This window comes from Tupaia chinensis, unplaced genomic scaffold (assembly GCF_000334495.1).
Source record: "Tupaia chinensis unplaced genomic scaffold, TupChi_1.0 Scaffold000263_1, whole genome shotgun sequence".
Taxonomy (NCBI): Eukaryota; Metazoa; Chordata; class Mammalia; order Scandentia; family Tupaiidae; genus Tupaia; species Tupaia belangeri.
The window spans coordinates 1,901,959-1,920,320 of record NW_006159743.1 but is presented as its reverse complement, the minus strand read 5'-3'; the positions used below and the strand labels follow the sequence as shown (position 1 = coordinate 1,920,320).

At 41.5% G+C, this 18,362-nt stretch overlaps 1 protein-coding gene across 4 annotated transcripts in view; it reads left to right on the top strand.

Moving 5' to 3' along the window:
* DNASE2B (deoxyribonuclease 2 beta) overlaps positions 1-14,828 on the top strand; it is an 18,733-nt gene extending 3,905 nt beyond the window's left edge. For 3 of the 4 annotated variants that reach the window (XM_006149463.3, XM_006149466.3, XM_014588179.2), the window contains exons 3-7: positions 2,549-2,726; positions 6,685-6,766; positions 9,630-9,791; positions 12,049-12,246; positions 14,438-14,828. In XM_006149463.3, the coding sequence (XP_006149525.1) occupies positions 2,549-2,726; positions 6,685-6,766; positions 9,630-9,791; positions 12,049-12,246; positions 14,438-14,790 (973 nt within the window). In that variant the 3' untranslated portion in view covers positions 14,791-14,828. The remainder of the gene's footprint in view (positions 1-2,548; positions 2,727-6,684; positions 6,767-9,629; positions 9,792-12,048; positions 12,247-14,437) is intronic. The other variant, XM_027772269.1, reaches the window with a different exon arrangement.
* Positions 14,829-18,362: the final 3,534 nt, after the last annotated feature.

Genomic DNA, 18,362 nt, shown 5'->3' with positions numbered 1-18,362 from the left:
TGGGGTGAGAGACAGAGAAAGGAAAAGAGATGGGGAAATTGAGAAATCATCCCCCTGGGTTGGGTGGCCACACCCACAATCCATGATCCTCCATTCGCCTCTCAGAACTTTGGGCATACACGCATGAGCACCGATACGTTTTTCAAGCTTCTGGGCCAGGACTCAAGCCACAGTCAGCCACATGGGATCTAGCTGCCCTAACCACCATATCCCCAGCTGGTCCTGGGCTAAGTTTTAAGAACAATCAGTAAATAGCTAGGAAAAGAAGGGAGGCACAAGGGCATCTCAGGCCAGTGAAAGAGCACAGATACGTACAAGGACATGAAGCAGCATGGAAAGTTTGATGCTGCAAGTAGGTTGGTATTGCTGAAGCTTCAGGAGATGTGAGAAACAGCAGAAGTGAACCTAGAAAGGTAGGTGACAGCCAGGTCATGAAGGATTTTGTGAGTTCAGCTGCAGGGTTTGAACTCGATACTGAAAGGAACTATCACAGGACTTCAAGCAGAGACGTGGTCAGATTTGCTTTTAGGAAGCCCATTGACAGCTATGTGAAGGGTGGCTGGCCGGGTACCAGTCCACAATCACAGGGGCCACTTGGCATTTTGCAGCATTACAGATGAGAACGAGCATGGACCTAAGTTAAAAAAGGGGTAGCGGGGGACCAGCAGATGGCGTAATGGTTATAATGCTGGATTCTCACCTAGTCAATTGTGGTTCGAGTCCTCGACCTGGTGACTTAAAGCACTCCGGGCATATTTACATGCATACCCAAAATCACTAGAAGAGAATGGAGAAGAGATTGCAGTGTGGCCATCTCTGCTGGGGGGTGATTTCTTGCTTTCTATCTCTCTGACTCTCTGGTGAGTGCATGCACCCTATAGCAAAAACCTCTCTTAAAAAAGAAGAAGAAGCGGTAGTAGAAAAGAGTCAGGAGAACTCTGCAGGGACTTGGGAGCAAATGGGCTGCACGGGGTAAGATAGAGGGAGAGGTTAAGCAAGACTTTAGGTTTCCCGCTTCTGTAACCATGTGGCTATGTTCCTTAATAGTGTTGATTGAACAGATTTATACCAAAAAAATATAAAATTTGGTTTAAAAAATATAGAGATTGGAGACTTGTAGTTTATCTGGATACCTTATTTTTACTACAACTAAATGAATGTATTACCTGGCGATGTCTATCAAAGAGAATACTTATTTCTGAGCTACTACAATTTGCTGAGAGAGTTAAAGGTCAGCACCAAAGAATAATTCAGCTTTCCTGCCTCTTAGGAGGACTCGGTTCTGTGAGTAACAAAGCATAGCAGGGCAGGAAATGTGCACACGAAAAGCAGTGGAAGGTTGAAGAGAAGCAAGAGAGGCCTGGCTGCCACAGTGCATGCTGAACATGGCTGTTTGGCAGGTTGAGGCCACGTGGGAGGCCTGGGTTTGAGTCCCAGCCTGCCTTAACATCGTGGTGTATGCCTATAGTTCCAGCAACTCAGGAGATGGAGACAAGAGAACTGTAAGACAATGAGACCCTGTCTGAAACACTGCACATGCCACGACTGCCAAAAATAAAAGGGGGGAGGGAGAAGAACCAAAAAAAGAGTGTGAAGTTTTCATGAGCAGGGTGAAACACTGTTGGATGGTAATAGAGCATGTATTAGAATGTTCGGTTAACTGTGATTAAGGGGTTAATTGTGGGGTTCATACATTAGAAAGTACTTGACAGCCTGTCAGCCTCAACTGAGGAACAATTTTTCCCTTTTGGCAGGGGGACTTTTGGCAATGTCTTTTGATGTTATTGATTGTCACAACCACCAACATCTAATAGGCAGAGGCCAGATATCCGATGAGGCACAAGACAGCTCACACAACAAATGGGCTGGATCAAAATGCGAACAGAGCACGAGACACCTTGGGCTAGGTGACCCAAGAATGCTCAGTGCTGGAGGGGCCCAAACACCTCTCCTCCCTGTGAGCTACCCAAAGCAGGTATACAAGCTGGGAGCAACAGAAAAGGAAAGAAACATCCCACTTAATCAGTCTTGGTCCTGCATGGTTGGTGCAGAGCCTTCTGATAAACTGAGTAGAAGAATGTGGCTCAGGCCAGAGGTTCAAGGAAGCTGCCATCTTCCCTAAAGCTCAAACTCAAATCATACCCTGCCAGCCAGCTCTAACGAGATGAGCATGCCAGGCACTCATGGCAGAAGAGAATCCAAGGCTTCGGCAGACAGGTCTAGGCCTTGTTCTCTCCCTGCTGCAGTCACATGGACTATGGAGGCGACACAGAGAGCCGCTCCCAGTGTCCACAGACTTCTCCTAAAGGGGCTCGCACCAGGCCAGTGACCATCTTGGAGCACACCCAGTCAGAGTCACATTTCCTCCTCTGGGCAGAGCACAGATGAAGGCGAAGGCAGAGCAAGAGACAGAGCCCTTGAGCAAATCCCTTTCCTTAGACGTTTTTTGTGAAACATAAGCAAGAGACACTTTTAAGGTTTAACACAATGACCGCCCCCAGAAAAGTTGTCAATAAATGTAAATGATTTCTAATTGTTTCCTTCTTAGGTTTACCTTCTATAAGTTACCTAAAAGGCAAGGCCAGGGAGGTGGTGAGACTGGGTTAGAGTACTTGTACCTAGACTCGACCATTAGAACCTGGAGGAGGAGTAAGCAACTGATGAATACCACCAGGAGTGTTTTGGGAAGGACTTTACAACAGCTGTACGAGGCGCAAGCCTCCAAGGTATGTTTCAGTTCCTCCTTCTTTTGAATCATATGTGAGCCTAAAGCAGAATCCAAAGTTTCCCAAAGGTTTTTCCTATCCACCCAACAACTCTCTGTCCTAGCTACTTAAAGTAAGCTAGCTCATAACTATTCTGGGACAAGTCCCTGAATCGATCTGATCAACATCTTAGGAAATAAGGCGTCACACTCCCTCTACTGCTGCAAGGCCACGTCCTTGTCACAGAGCACGGTGTGAACTAATGTAGATTAGTCTTCTGGCTGCCCACACCTCTGCCAATTTGCTCAGTTCTTGCTAGAAAATTCATCCACCAAAATTTGGGAGAACAGCCCTGTCCTGCTACGAGGCAATTTTTTGGGTTGTCGGAAAAGTCAGGACATACTTTTGCATAGAAAAATACATTGTGACTTTTATAATGACCCAATAGCTTTGTGATAAACATAAGAGGTCTTGAAAATGTTCATGGAAAATGTGTATTATGAAAAAAAAATAGATGCATGGGTTTTAATTTTTTACACCAAAATAAACCTGTGTCACAATGTGAAGTTCTCTGTTGGAAATGATGTATATGAAAATATCCTTGATTTGATTGTCATGTACTGCATGTACACCTTGAAAACCAGATCATGCATTATAGAGATGTACAATGATTAAATGAAAATTTAAAAATCATCATTTAAAATCTGAAAATAAAATGATATAAACTTGTACATTAATTCTACATTTTCCATGAGCTTTTTGAAGTCCCCTTGTGTGCCATGAGTTATGGATTGTTTATGTCATGGTGTTGAGGATGGCGGTGACCCTAGTACAGGGTTCCATTCAGTCATTTAATTAATTGTTTTCAAAATGGTACGCTAAGAGGGCTGTAGTTGAAGGCCCCAGCACTGACTCGCCCGAGTGGAGATTTAACCTGCTCTCTGCACATCATCAGGCCATGGGCTAACCAGCCAAGAGACACAGTGAGTAGACCTGTGGGCTCAGTGTGGGCAGCCTCTCAGTGTTCCAGGCACCATCTGCATTTTAGTGACAAAATGCTGCTTTGCAATCAGGGGTGACAAGTAAAATGAAGCAATAATTAACATCCAATTACACTCCTGTATACATTCCATACCTTATAGAAAAGCAAATGTATAAAAGGATTCAGTTCCAGTAATACACTGAGCAGTATGCTGGGCCTTCACATATGCCAAGTGATTAAATTCTGCCGACTATACTGTTTCAGCCTCCAGCACTGTTGTACATGTATATCTTAGTGTTTACTCGAAATGTGCAGGGAGCTGTCACTGTGTATGGTACTGTTCGTCCCATTCACCTGCCGTTAAGACCAGCCTTCAGAGCCAAGCTACAGAGTTAAAACGTACTCCTAGGCTGTTTGAGTAAATGTGATATGGAAAGCACTATTCTAGGTGCTGTTAAGTTATTTAGTCTCAACAGCAATCCTGTTTTGAATGAACAGACTATTATGCAAGATGAAAACTGCCTGCAGCTGCTTCTGCTTTCCAAGGTCGGAGGGTGGGGACCAGGAGCAAAGCCCGGCCCTGAGAAAATAAATGCCGACATTGTGCCCTTCTCCATGGCAGAGAGCTGCCGCACAGGGAAAAGGAAAGAGTCACAGCTTCAAGCCTCTGTCATTTACCTTAATTGCCACTGGATGGTTCTTAGTTTGGCAGAATACAATGATGATCTTTGGAGGTGCAAAGGTAGCCCCAGAGCCCAGGAGGGAGAGAGCTTAACTGCTCTGCAAAACAAAAAAGGGATGGAAAGGAGCCAGGGATTAAATAGTGTAAGAAACGTAGAGGCAGATAAGGGTAGGGCATTGTATGATGTAAAACCTTTCAGTGTTTTTTACCTTCAGTAAAACCTCATCACACGCAGGTCTTGAGTGACTGGTTCTGAGAAGAAAATGATAATAAAGGGGCCCATTTCCATGTCTGATGAGCATGGAACCAAAAGAGAGCAATCGCAGTGGGTGATATCCTGGTGAGGCTGAGTGCTCTATGAAAGGGGAACTACGGGCCACCAGGACTGTAAGAACATTACCATGCCCCCTTTGGCCCGGAATTAAACTTCTAACAGAGAATAAAATAGCAGCTCGGAGTAACTAGGTTTGAATTTCAATGTCGAGGTGACCAAGACCACTAGCTGAGCTACATTTGGAACTGTTTCCCTTCCTTTGCCTTTACAAATAAGACTCCCCTACACTTCCATATTTGCCTGTATTTGTTTATGTTCCCCGCCAGATAAGGAGCAGAGACCAAACCCTTTTTGAACACGCAGTAGTCAAAATCATGCACAACTTATGTGTTAAAGGCATACAGCTTCCTGAAGGCACAATCTATGCCTACCTGCTCTTAAGTCCATTATCTTTTCCCTTTGTCGATAATCCATATTGCCATTAAGGCTGCAACCCATTTAACCTTAGCTAGCTGTTACACTCCTGGTTAGAGTAATAGTCTTCATTTATTAGAAAGAATAAAGTTCCTCAGTTTCTCACCAAACCTCCCTAGAGTCCCTTCACATGGAACCTCCATTGGCACACAAATGGCCTCATTACCACGTTCAATGCAGGCTCATGGAGTAACTCACTGTTAGAGCTCTCCAGAGAAGAATGGTATGTCATTCTGTAGCTATGATCAGTTATGGAAAATGAGAGTAGGAAAACCGCTTACTTTTGGGAATATTCTTAAACATGGTAACCAAGAATACTACCCAGACTATGTCACACATTTTTTAAAAATGTTTTTCAATTATGTCAAATAATTAAGCAACTGTGAGAGACTTAGTCACTGACTTTCCTTTATTTTTTTTAAATTTTTTTTGAGAGGTTTTTGCCATAGGGCGCATGCGCTCGCCAGACAGACAGAGACATAGAGACAGAAAGCGAGAAATCACCCCCCAGGGGGGATGGTCATGCCACAATCCCTTCTCCTCCATTCTCCTCTCGGGATCTTGGGCACACATGCACATGCGCCCGGCATGAGTTTTAAGCCACCATGTTCGGGACACGAACCACGGTCGACTACGTGGGAGTCCAGCGACATAGCCATTACACTAACTGCTAGTTCCCCTGACTTTCCTTTCTAAGTGCAAAGCAAGGGCCTTTTTAAGCAGATAAGTTGTCTTTTGCTGCTTTTAGGTATGCCTCTGAGATTCTTAAAATATTGACATTGTTGGTTTCAATAAAAGCCACTGCATCATAACACATATGAAATGGAACCATTTGAAACAAACACAAGCAAGTTTCCAAAACATACCAAGGAGATACTATCAAAATAATAGCCTATGTTGATCCAGAGAGTGGGCTGACTGGAGGGTTGACTTGTATTTCTCTTTACCAGAGGAAATCTAACATCACACATTAAATTTCACCTCTTTTTCTAAGGCGGGAAATATCAAGTTGGAAAGGTAAAGTGATACTGAGAAATGGGTTGAGTAAAATCATCCCTATCAGGGAGGGATGGGGAGCAGACAATGAGGGATCCTGATTAAACACAGCGCTATAACCACGCAGTGAAGTATCAAGTCGGCCGAGGGAATCAGGTCCTGACAGCCCGTTCTGCACGGGAACAAAAATTGGTGTAATCCATGGCTAGTTGTTCCTACTTAATTCCTAGCAAATCATCCAGTCCTCCTTAATTATACATTCGTTGCTTAAACAGAAACCTGATTCCAAAACAAGCAAGAGAAATAGGAATATTGCCCATCTACTCAGACAGCAATGCCAAAGCTCCTGTCACAGGAGTAGAAATTGCGCACAACAGAAAATGGACTTCCATTCCCCTGTCTTGCATGTGACAGAACTCACGTTGGTGGGGAAGCTGCCAATTAGGGGAATAAATGACTTCTCATGTGTATTAATGAAAACTCTGTGTTGCAGGCTGGGTAGCTGGAAGAAATGTTTGAGCATTTGTGAGTAGGAGATTTATGCCATTATAACCCTACTGTATTCTTACAGAGTAACAACACAGCCTATCTAATATACAATGATGGAGTCCCTAAGTCTGTGAATTACAGCAGAAAGTATGGACACACCAAAGGTATGACAACGGCTCTTGGTTTCTCTTTCCTACTGGAAATCAACATTTTCTTAAATATTAGATCTTAATCTTAATCTTAAATATTCCTATATTTTATAATAGAAACATAGCTTTTCACTTTAACGGCTTGTTTTGACTATTGAAATGTATGACTTCTATATTACAGATTATAATTATGATTTGACTTGGCAATCTCTTTTTTAAAAATCCCGTTTTATTTCTTACCATATTTTAAAATACATATTTTACAGCAGAAATTCAAGTACTGGCTACTAGGAATACCAGCCAGTAGTACAGACACACACGTACACACACCAGTGAGTTTACATATATGCGTGTGTGTGTGGTATAATAACTTTTGTCTTGATTCTATTTATAAACTATTCATATACATATATGTATTATAGAAAAATTCAAAGGGCAGATAAACAAAATATCTGTAATCTTAACCCATTAGATAACCATACTTAATCCTTTCCACTTTTTCTAAAATACATATTTTGAAACATTCTTTTTTTTTTAACCAGCTGAGTTTTATTTGTTGCATAAATCACCTAACATCTTTCAGGTAAAAAAAATACACTAAATTTGAATAAAGATATTACAAAATGAATTAGACCCCAATAAAAATTAGCTTTGGGGAGGGAATACAATTCTACTCAATTAAGCCAAACATTTTTATTGACCATAGATTAGTTTATTTTTAACACCCATCATGCCATGAATTCCGAGGGAATAGGTTCCAGTAGCTCAGGCTCCTTCCCATTGGTTCTCACAAAGTGGCTTCTCTGGGTGGAGCAGGCTGGCACTTGAGTTGAACCCAGGTACCTTTCTCTTTGGCTTCCTTCTTTTTCTGGTCATTTTTCTTCACACATTTTAGGAAGCTATCTCTGCTCTTAGAATGCTTAATATGCTCAATAAGCACATTAATTCTCTTAGCAAGAATCTTGCCCTTAACTTGTTTGTTCACAACAATGCCAACAGCATGCTGGGTAACACTGTAGACTCTTCCAGTTTCGCCATGGTAACATTTGTGGGGCACTCCTTTTTGAACAGTACCCATTCCCTTAATGTCTACACTATCACCTTTCTTGTAGATTCACATATATGTTGCCAAAGGAACAACTCCATGTTTTCTAAAAGGCCTAGAGAACATATATTTTCCCTTTGTGTTGGTAATTTTGGTTAATTACTAGAAGATGGCGGTTCCGGCTAAAAGGAAGCAAAACATTATTATAAAACTCTTGCAATGACTATTTGTCAACCTTTTTAAAACTTAATATATTATGAATAGCTCTCCATGTAAACACGTATTCTCCAATTTCAAATGTCTCAGAGAACGGCGAGTGATGTCAGTTGGTGAAGTGGGCTGAACTAGGAAGTCACTGAAGGGTTTCCACTTGGTCTAAGAGGGCGGTTACTTCTCTGCTTGCTTTACGGGGATACAAGTTTTCAGGAGATGTTGAAAATTAGTATTTACCTAAAATCTCCCCCATTTTAAAGTGTTGACAATGAATTCAAAGTTAAAAAAAATACCCAGCAAGCCTAATAAAATGTATCTGCAGGCTGGATTTGGCTCATGGGCTGTCAGTTTGTAACCTCTGACTTAAAATATAATTTGTAATGACTGTCAAAGGTTCTGAGCATTGAAAGCTTTTGATTCAGCCAAGTAGCCTTTCTGTTGGCCCTGTTTATACAGAACCCAAGACTTTTTATAACACGCTACCTTTTTATAACTCATCCCATTCTCAACCTCTCCTCTAGCATCTGCTGACCAGGTTTGGGAGGGAAAAAAAGAAGACTATAAAGAGAATGGGACCCAATGTCGGTTTTTCAAGGGGAGAGGGCTGTTCTCTTTGCCAGCAGATGCTCTAATATTCTGTGGCATTCCAAACCAAGATGTTAGGATTCTAGCAAAACAGCACACTGATCTGAACAGAGCCCTTGAAGGTCAAGGTCATCCAAGTCAGTTAGGCAACAGAACTTTCAACATTTCCCACCTCAACACAGGGACTGATCTTATTTCCGCCAGAAACAGCAATATTCTTTCTTAAGTTGTGCTCTTTAGAAAAAGAAAACTAGCTGACATTTGGTTTCCTCTAACAATAAGGCAAACTTGAAGAGAAAGAGTCTAGTTACCATAGACCAACTCTAACCTGATAATATTTAAAAACAGAAGTAGTCATAGACGTCTATTGGGCAGGGTTCTGTTTGCTACGTCACAAGACGATGAAAGTCTATTTTCTTACTTTCTGGCCTTTGCGTTATTTTGCTCTAGAGATTTTTACTCAAAGTAATTAACTAGGGTGCTTTAGCAAGTCTCTCTCATTTTCTCTTTGCCTCTTTTATCAGGCTTGTAGAATTAGGTGACTCTTCTGTTGATTAATGAGCCTCAGTTTCTGAAAACAAATTACTGCAAGTATATTTCTTCATTTAATATTTTTTTCTTTCAACTCTGATTTTTAGTTATATTTTGAAAATAGCTTAGCTGCTTAGCTGTGAAGACACTATCTGAAGTTTGTCAGGTGACTGAATAGTTTAACAAGATCAAATTCCAACTTATAAATTTGCATCCTGCCAAAACAAATTTTCCTTGTTATTTCAACATAAAATTTCTCTTAATCCTTCATGGAGTGGCTGCCCTGGCTCCTCTTTGTGGTGGCCTGTTTTCAGTAATGGGGCAATGTGAGGTGTGCCTGACTTGTTTTTGAAATATTTGAAAAATGATCCCTATCTTTGTGATTATTTGCCTAATCAAACATTAGCCTAAAGCTTAAATGGGCTTAAGTGTTACATGTTCGAACCCTATTTTACTCGGAGCTTTGTTTTTCTGACTTATCGATATAAAACGTATCTTTGGTAGGTTTGCTGCTGTGGGACAGAGCCCAGGGCTTCTGGCTCATTCATTCTATTCCCCGGTTTCCTCCAATCCCTGAAGAAGGCTATGACTATCCACCTTCAGGGAGACGGAATGGACAAAGTGGCATCTGCATTACTTTCAAGTACAGTCAGTATGAAGCAATAGGTAATAGAATATATTGGGGGGGGGGATAATGTTGAAGGAGGAATTTGGCAATTTATTAATAAATGTGTCACTTCCTATTTAAAAAAAAAAACAAAGTTGCCAGAAAGGCATGTGTGCTGACTGCAAAGAGAAAAAAAAAGAAAGAGAAATCAAGGGAATGCACACCCCCAATGGGTTGTGGTCATGCTGTAACCCCTTCTCCTTCATCTCTCCATCCTGCTGGGATCTGGGGCACACATGCACATATACCTGGCATGTCTTTCAAGACTGTAGGGCCAGGCCAGAACTGTAGTCAGCCACGTGGGATTCAACTCCCTTAATCACAGACTGACCCATTTCAGTTATTAACCTATTTGTACATCTCAGATACCTAGATTCTCATATTGGCTTTGCCATGATGAGATCTTGGACAGGTTCACTTATAGGCCTTGGTTCCTAGTCTGCGAATGGTGTCATTGAATTTGATTAGTGGCAGTAGTTTCAAATGGACCCAGGGGCTAGGCAGGTAACAAAAATGGGTGAAATAGACCAGATGTTGCATGGGTATGGGGACACAGACAGACTCCTTTACTTTAACTCAAAGGCTTTGGTTCCATCATATTGTGGCTTTCCAGAAATACTGACCTAATGATTACAGTTCTCCATATTTTTCAAGGGGAGTCAGAAACATACGGAGTGTGTATACATGTGTATGTGACAGAGAGAGAGCGAGAAATGAGAGAGATAATTTTGCTAATTTGTAAATATGGACTCTCTCTCTTTTTTTTTGTTTGTTTTTTGTTTTTGCCATAAGACATGTGTACTCACTAGAGAGAGGCAGTCAGAGGGAGAATGGCCACACCACAATCCCTTCTCCTCTATTCTCCTCTATTTGAGGATTTTGGGGCACATACTAAAAAACAATTATGTAAACTACATTTTGCTTTAGGCAACCAACATGACACCTCTGAACTAGATAATCTTTCTTTAAGATCTCAAGCTCAGGGAACCAGCAGTTAGCGTAATGGCTATGTAGTCGACCGTGGTTTGTGTCCTGGACCCGGTGGCTTACGACTCACACCGGGCGCATGTGCGTGCATGCCCAAGATCCTGAGAGGAGAATGGAGGAGAAGGGATTGTGGCGTGACCATCCCCCATGGGGGGGTGATTTCTCGCTTTCTGTCTCTATGTCTCTCTCTGTCTGTCTAGCGAGCACACACATCCTACAGTGAAAATCTCTCCAAAAAAAGAGATCTCAAGCTCAGACCAGCCAGAGGTGTGGTGTTTAAAGTGGCTGGATCCTACATAGATTGTTGGAGTTCCACTGGTGGCTTAAGAAACACACTGGGTTTGTGTGAGAATGTGTCCAAAAATCTTGAGAGGAAAATGAAGGAGAAGGGATTGCTGTATGGCCTTCTCGCTTGGGGGTGCTTTCTCACTTTCTCTCTCTCTCTCTCTCTGTGCCTCTCTCTGCTGAGTATATACGCAAACTTCAATCTCTCTCTCTCTGTGTCTCTCTCTGCTGAGTATATATGCAAACTTCAAAAAAAATAAAAGAAAAGATCTAAAGCTCAAATGACCCAAATTACTAGATTTGGAAAACTATGCTAGAGAAGCAAGAGAGACAGGAACACTGTTTCATCAATCATGTTTTACTGAGGAGGCTGCTGAACAGTGGTAAAGAGTGACTGACTTCTAGATATAGGAGGTCTAGAGAATGCTTTTCATTACATTTCCATCTTTTGCCAAAGATCACGGAGCCTCTCAGCCACATCAAGCTTTATTCTAACTAGTTGAGTTTACATAATGGTTAGAAAACTGAGTATCACAGAGGTTAGGCATGAATACAAATGAGTTGGTTATTCATAAAGCCGAGTGATTGGTGCACGAAAGTTCTCTACTTTTCTCTATATATTTTATATAATATATATGGGGAAAAATATGGTCTCCAAGGCCATATAATCTGAATTTAAGTATCAACTCCATCAGTTAGAAGCTTTATAACCTTGGGCATATGGCATGAATTTCTCAGTTAATGTATTTACAAAATGGGGATAACAAAAAATGTACCTAAATAATAAAGTGATTCTGAGGACTGAATAGTTAAACCTATGTGAGCCTTAGAGAACAATGTCTGGAAAGCAGGAGGTGCTTAAGAGGTGTCCGCTATTTCAGTCAAAGTCATGTATTCTTTAATCCACAACAAGATCTCTAATAGCAATACGCATTTCCATTTGTGTCTTAATTCTCACCTTTTTTTTTTTCTGTTTCTTTTCAGATTTTCAGCTCTTGGTCTACAACCCAAATGTCTATAGCTGTTCCATTCCAGCTGCCTTTCAGCACAAGCTCGTTCACATGCTTCAGCTGTGCACTGGGAACATCTCATCAGAGGCCCCCCGCAGGCACCTCACCACACTTCAGTCAGCTCAGGGACAAAACTTCCTCCATTTCGCAAAATCGGATTCTTTTTTTGATGGTATGAAAGACCATCATGCAACTGACTGTGGATTGTTTAGAAAAGTAACATGACTATTCAGGGGGTGAGAAGTAGGAAAGGAGGGAGGAAAGAGGAAGGAAAGGGAAAGGGGAAATCAAGGATTCATTCAAAAGTCGGCCTGACGATTGAATAGCAGGGTTGCTGGTCCACAAAGGCATCCGGCAGCCATCTCGCCGGGGCCTCTGTTTAGCGCGGGGCCAGGCTGTCTCCTCTTCCATTCCCTAAGCAGTTATTTGTATCCTTCCACACTCTCAAGTCCTTTACAGTACCCTCGCCCTCACACATAGCTTCACTTTCTCTTTCATAGAGAAGAAAGAGATGACCAGGGAGAAACGACTTGGATCTCACAGCCTCGCTCGTCTGACAAGCGTATCTGTCGTCTTTCTCTCTCATCACAGCAGAAGGGATGCACCTCCTCTGCTCGGGGCCACATCCCAGCCTCAGCACACGTCAACTTGTTCACCTGATCTAGTCTCCCTCTTCTGCTTCAACCCTCCTATTTTACAGGCTCCTTTATAACATACAAACATGCCTAGAAGCCTTCCCTCAATTCCAAATCCCTTGTATCTGTTTTTCATTTTTTTCCCAGATGTCTTTTTAAAAAAACAAAAACAAAAACCCTTCTTAGCCTTCATATACTCAACACTTCTTCACTACAGTCTTATTTCTCTGTAGATATTTCAATCTCTCCCCAGTCACCTAGAGCTGTCCTACATGATGTCTCTGCTTTCCTTGCTTATTTGCTTCCTTCATTCCTTTATACGTTGGATAAAATTTACTAAATGCATAGTATGTGCCAAGCCGTGCGTTAGGCACTAGAGATCAAAAGGGTGTTAGGATGGAAATAGTAGTCTCTGAAGAATTTGCACTGATGAAGCCCTTCCCTTTCTGAAACACTCTCCTTCATTGATTCTGGGAGCATGCAATGTCTTGATCTTTGTCCCACTTCTTTTCAATATCTTCCGCCAGTCTCTTTCTGTTACTACTCCTTGGGTTGCTGCACGGGACTTTATGCTTCTGTCTCTTTCTTTTTTATCTTTTTGGAGAGGTTTTTGCTACAGGGTGTGTGGGCTCACCAGAAAGACAGAGAAGGACAGAGAGACAGAAAGCAAGAAATCACCCCTGGGGGGATGGCCATACCACAATTCCTTCTCCTCCATTCTCCTCTCGGGATCTTGGGCACGCATACACGTGTCCAGCATGAGTTTAAACCACTGGGTCCGGGACTCAAACTGTGGTGGACTACATGGGAGTCCAGCAACAAAACTATTATGCCAACCGCTGGTTCCACACTTCTGTCTCTTTCTACACACCATGCTAGGCAATTCCAGGTCCCAGGTGATTCTCAACTCAGGGTCTCCATCCCAGACATCTGTACTAACTGATGTATTCAACAGCAAGTGGAAGTGGGATATTCACTCGGGAGTGTTAGAGTCACACCAAATTCTACATGCCCCCAAACATCTCTCCTCGGCCCCCCAAATTGACGCTTTTCCTTGTATTCTGCACAGTCAGCCAGGTCGGTTCTTTCCAGATCTTTTTCCTCTTTCCTCTATTAAACCTTCTCATACAATCAGTTCCAAATTCTTAATAACTCTCACATTTACTTACCTTCCAAACCGCCACTGCCATAGTCCATGCCAGCGTTTATTGGCACAGTTACTGTGAAATGTTTTTCCTATCTCCTTTCTAAACCTTTCTTCCCAATCCATCTTGCACATCACTCTCCAATTGACTTTTATTATCATATAAATCAGTTACTATCAAATCTTCACAACATTCCTTTAAACATTACCCATTCACTTTAGGGAAATCCAAGCATTTTAACATTGCTTACAAATATCCCTAGAAACTGGCTTCTGGTTACTTCTCTAGCCTCATTCTTTCTGAAGGTCTCTTGGGGACAAAAACATGCATTGCTCCCTTGCTTGTGGGGAATAGCAAGTATCTGTGGACACGAATACCATCATAGTGATGGGGATGGTAACCTCTGTGTATCACAAGCTTTCACAGAATGTCTTCCTACCCGTGATATCAACTGTGTCGTTATGATTGTGCTTTTGATATCCTCATGCCAGGGCGAATGATGATTTTCATTCCTAGGGACTTTTTCAGGGACTTCTCTAAGCATAAAAGCTAACGTCACTGTCTTTCTTTTTCGAAACCCTAGACATCTTTGTAGCTTGGATGGCTCAACAGTTGAAGACACACTTGCTAGCAGAAACCTGGCAGCGGAAGAGGCAAGAGCTTCCTTCAAACTGCTCTCTCCCTTACCATGTCTACAATATCAAAGCAATTAAGACATCGCGACAATCTTACTTCAGTTCTTACCAGGATCATGCCAAATGGTGCATTTCCCAAAAGGGCGCCCGAAATCGCTGGACATGTATTGGAGATCTAAATCGGAGCCCATATCAAGCCTTCAGAAGTGGAGGGTTCATCTGTACCCAGAATCGGCAGATTTACCAAGCATTTCAAAGCCTAGTTTTGTATTATGAGAACTGTAGCAAAACCTACTCATAATCCACATATCATCAAATTAAACACTTTTCTCCCATGTCTACCATCTTACCTTCTAATTAGTGGAAATTTATCTACTTTGCATTGATAGTATCATAGATTTTAAACTATGATATATAACAAAAATGAGAACAGAGGAAATGAAACAAAAATATTTTCAAGATTATTCAACTCCAATTGTTTATGAACTAACTGGCCATGTCATAGATGAAATATCATCTCTTTCAGAGACCTCCTTGGCTCTTCCCTCTACCCTTCTTTAAAGAAAAAAACCACCATTTCTCTATAATTACACAATTTGATCATATTTTTCTTACAATTCTTTCTCACTAGTTCATCTTATTTCTCATTCTTGCAGATGCTACCTACTGCAAGTTCATACAACTTAAATATATGGACTATTCACCTGAATTCTCAAAATCTGGATTGTTTTCATTTAGGAAAAGAAAATAATGTCTAAGTATTTTCAGGCACCTGGCCCATAGCTGACACTTAAAAGCATGGGTGGTGGCCCAGCTGTGGTAGTGTGCACTGCTAAGACCCTGTGCTCCACAGGCTCGAACCACATGAGAGGCCTGGACCACCACGGAGACCCGGGTTTGATTCCTCTCCAATGTGAAGATGTGGTGGCGTGTGCCTGTAACCTCTGGTATTTGGGGAGGTGGATGCAGGATCATAAGCTGAGGCTGATCTGGGTAACATAACTAGACCTGGCTAAAAACAGCCAGATGGCACTCACCTGTGATCACAACTACTTGGGAGGCTGAGACAGGAGTATTGCAACATAGTAAAACCTTGCCTTAAAAAAAAATACTGGCGTAATTTGAATTTGAATCCCACCTACCCAGCAAAAAAGGCAAAAGAAAATTTTAGAAATGATTAAATTTTTTTTGAAAAATAAAATATCAAAATGAGATTAGGAATGAGGGGAAAAAAACAGTATAAGTACAACTCATCAACCTGAAGGAACAAAGAAGTGTTGGACCAGCAGATGGTATAATGGTTACATCCCTAGACTAGCACATAGTCGACCTCAGTTTGAGTCCCAGACCTGGTGGCTTAAAACTCATGCCAGGCACATGTGCATGCATGCCCAAAATCCTGAGTGAAGAATGGAGAGAGGATTGCAGTGTGGCCATCCACCCGGAGGGTGATTTTTTTGTTTCTGTCTCTGTCTCTCTCTGTTTCTCTGGTGAGCACATGTGCCCTATAGCAAAAATCTCTCTTTGAAAAAAATGTAACATAATGAAACCAGAACCAAATCTAATTATTTTAATTACAGTATATTTCTTTTTTCTGGAACTCTTCCCACTAAACACAACCATTACACAAATAAATAATTATAAACTTAAGTATAAATCGTTTAATAAAGTTCAACATGGTTCCCAATTTCAAGAGGCTAACAGCCTAGCAAAAGTAATCGCAACAATAACTGGAGTGAGCGAGCACTTACCAATCATTTACAACGTAGTAAACACTCCCTCACATTTTCTCATCCAATCGTCATTAAAAACTCTCTGCAGTAGGAACTATTGTTATCCCTACTTTACTGGTGAGGAAACCGAGGCTTACAAAGTTTCAGTAAAGTAACATAGAGTATCATCATCTATTTGACCTCTGAGTCTATGCTTTCAACTTCTATTATAAGACATAGTAAAAGGAAATCAGGAGACACAGAAATTTTACATATATGTACATATGTACATGTATGTGTGTGTGTGTATATATATATATATATATAAATAACCTTTTTTTGTAAAGTTTACTCATTTCTTCTACAAGCCAAAGAGAGAGTGCATACCCTCAACAGGGTCTCTACACTGCAAACTACCCCAGCCTTCAGCCGGCCCTGGTTCATGGGCAAGCATATGCCTGGCATACTCAGGAAGGTCTCCAGTCTTGAATTGGAAACCTTCTTAAGTGCTCTTGCCTCACGGAGTGTCATAGTTTATCACTGCACCACAGTCTGACCCCAAGATAATAGATATCTTTCTATCACAATACCAACCAAAATTCATGGGACCTAAAGGCATTGGTTTGGTGACAAGCAGAATAAGAGCTAAGTTTTGTCTTTCTGTCCTATGCAAGTATAAGCTATGGGTATATTGAATGGTGTTTAGCTCATTTATATGCTTGAAAGATTAAGAGGTCTTAAAAATATATTTCTAAGATAATATCTGAGAACAAATTATCCCAAATAATAGGATTATAAGAAAAAAATTAAAATGTTCAAATCCTGCCTTTAATGATGAAGAAGTTAAAACTTGATCTGATGATGTAGAGAAGGATGAATGTAAAGAAAAAAGAAAGGTGAATAAATTCTACTGGACTGAAAATATACACTAGGTAGGCACCTCCTCCCCGAAAGGTAAATCTAGACCTTCTAGAAGAGTGGCTGCACCCCAAACACAACAAAACATGAAAAGGGGAAAGAGAATCAAAATTGAATTCATGAAATAAAAGATGTAGAAATGTGACAGACAGAAGAAACACACTGGAGACACAAAAACATGGGAGCCAAGAGGTGGGCTAGATCCTCTCTGAGGAAAGAAAAAAACGCTGGAAAGAAATGAGCATCCCTGATCAAGAATACCAAATACCGACCCAGGCAGGAAGGACTGCATTTGGGGGTTGGTAATTCTCTGTGGTGGAGATTAAGGGCAGCCACAATAAACCAAGGAGAGTTAGTAGTGCTATCGTCTTTCTCAAGCATTCTCCCAGGACTGCTACTCAGGCTGATTCTTACAGGGAGATATCTAAGATACAGGGGAGGTTTTCATTGGTCCCCCTTGAAAGAAAGGGGAGGCTATGAGAGTCATGAATTAATATCATTTAAGTTCTAAACAATGGTGTAAAGTACTGGAATGAAAGACCTACATCTAAGTTGAGAGTGTATTTCACGCGTGTGTGTGTGTGTGTGTGTGTGTGTGTGTGTGTGATTAATGTAAGATTGTCTGGAAACTACTTAACAAGATTGTGGAGAAAATAATTTAAAAAAATAATAAACCTATAGCAGTAATTAGATGGGAAGATGACAGCTCTGACATGAACGTATGAAACCATTTCTGCTCTACCTCACACCCTCCCTAGAAAAGCTATCTTCCACAGTAGGATGACAGTAAGTGGCCCTTTTCTCTGTGTCTGGGTCAAGAGTGGGCTTGAGACACCATGGAAAATAATCCATAAGCCAAGCCAAGGAAATCAGACTCCAGAGAGAGTTGAAAGTTGAAGTTTGGGGCTTGGGCACTTGATCTGGAAGGCCATGGGCAGTGGAGGTAAGATCCTGTTTACTCCCAGGTGCACACTAAAGCAGAAAATGCTGGAGCAGAGGGACTGGGGGAAGCACGGGCACACAGGAAAAGTCTCCATTCCCACCTGCCCGGAGGGCAGTCGAGTTCCTCGTGGAGCCCAGCTACTCTTCCTGCCATGACGTACCCTTATGTTCTTTTATTAAATGCCCCATTTTTCACTTCAGTTAGTTTAAGTGGGTTTCTGTTTCTTGTGAGTAAACAATCCTTGTCTCAGCGATGTAGAAGCCAGAATGACAGTGTGAGGGTAGCGCCAAACCATTTCAA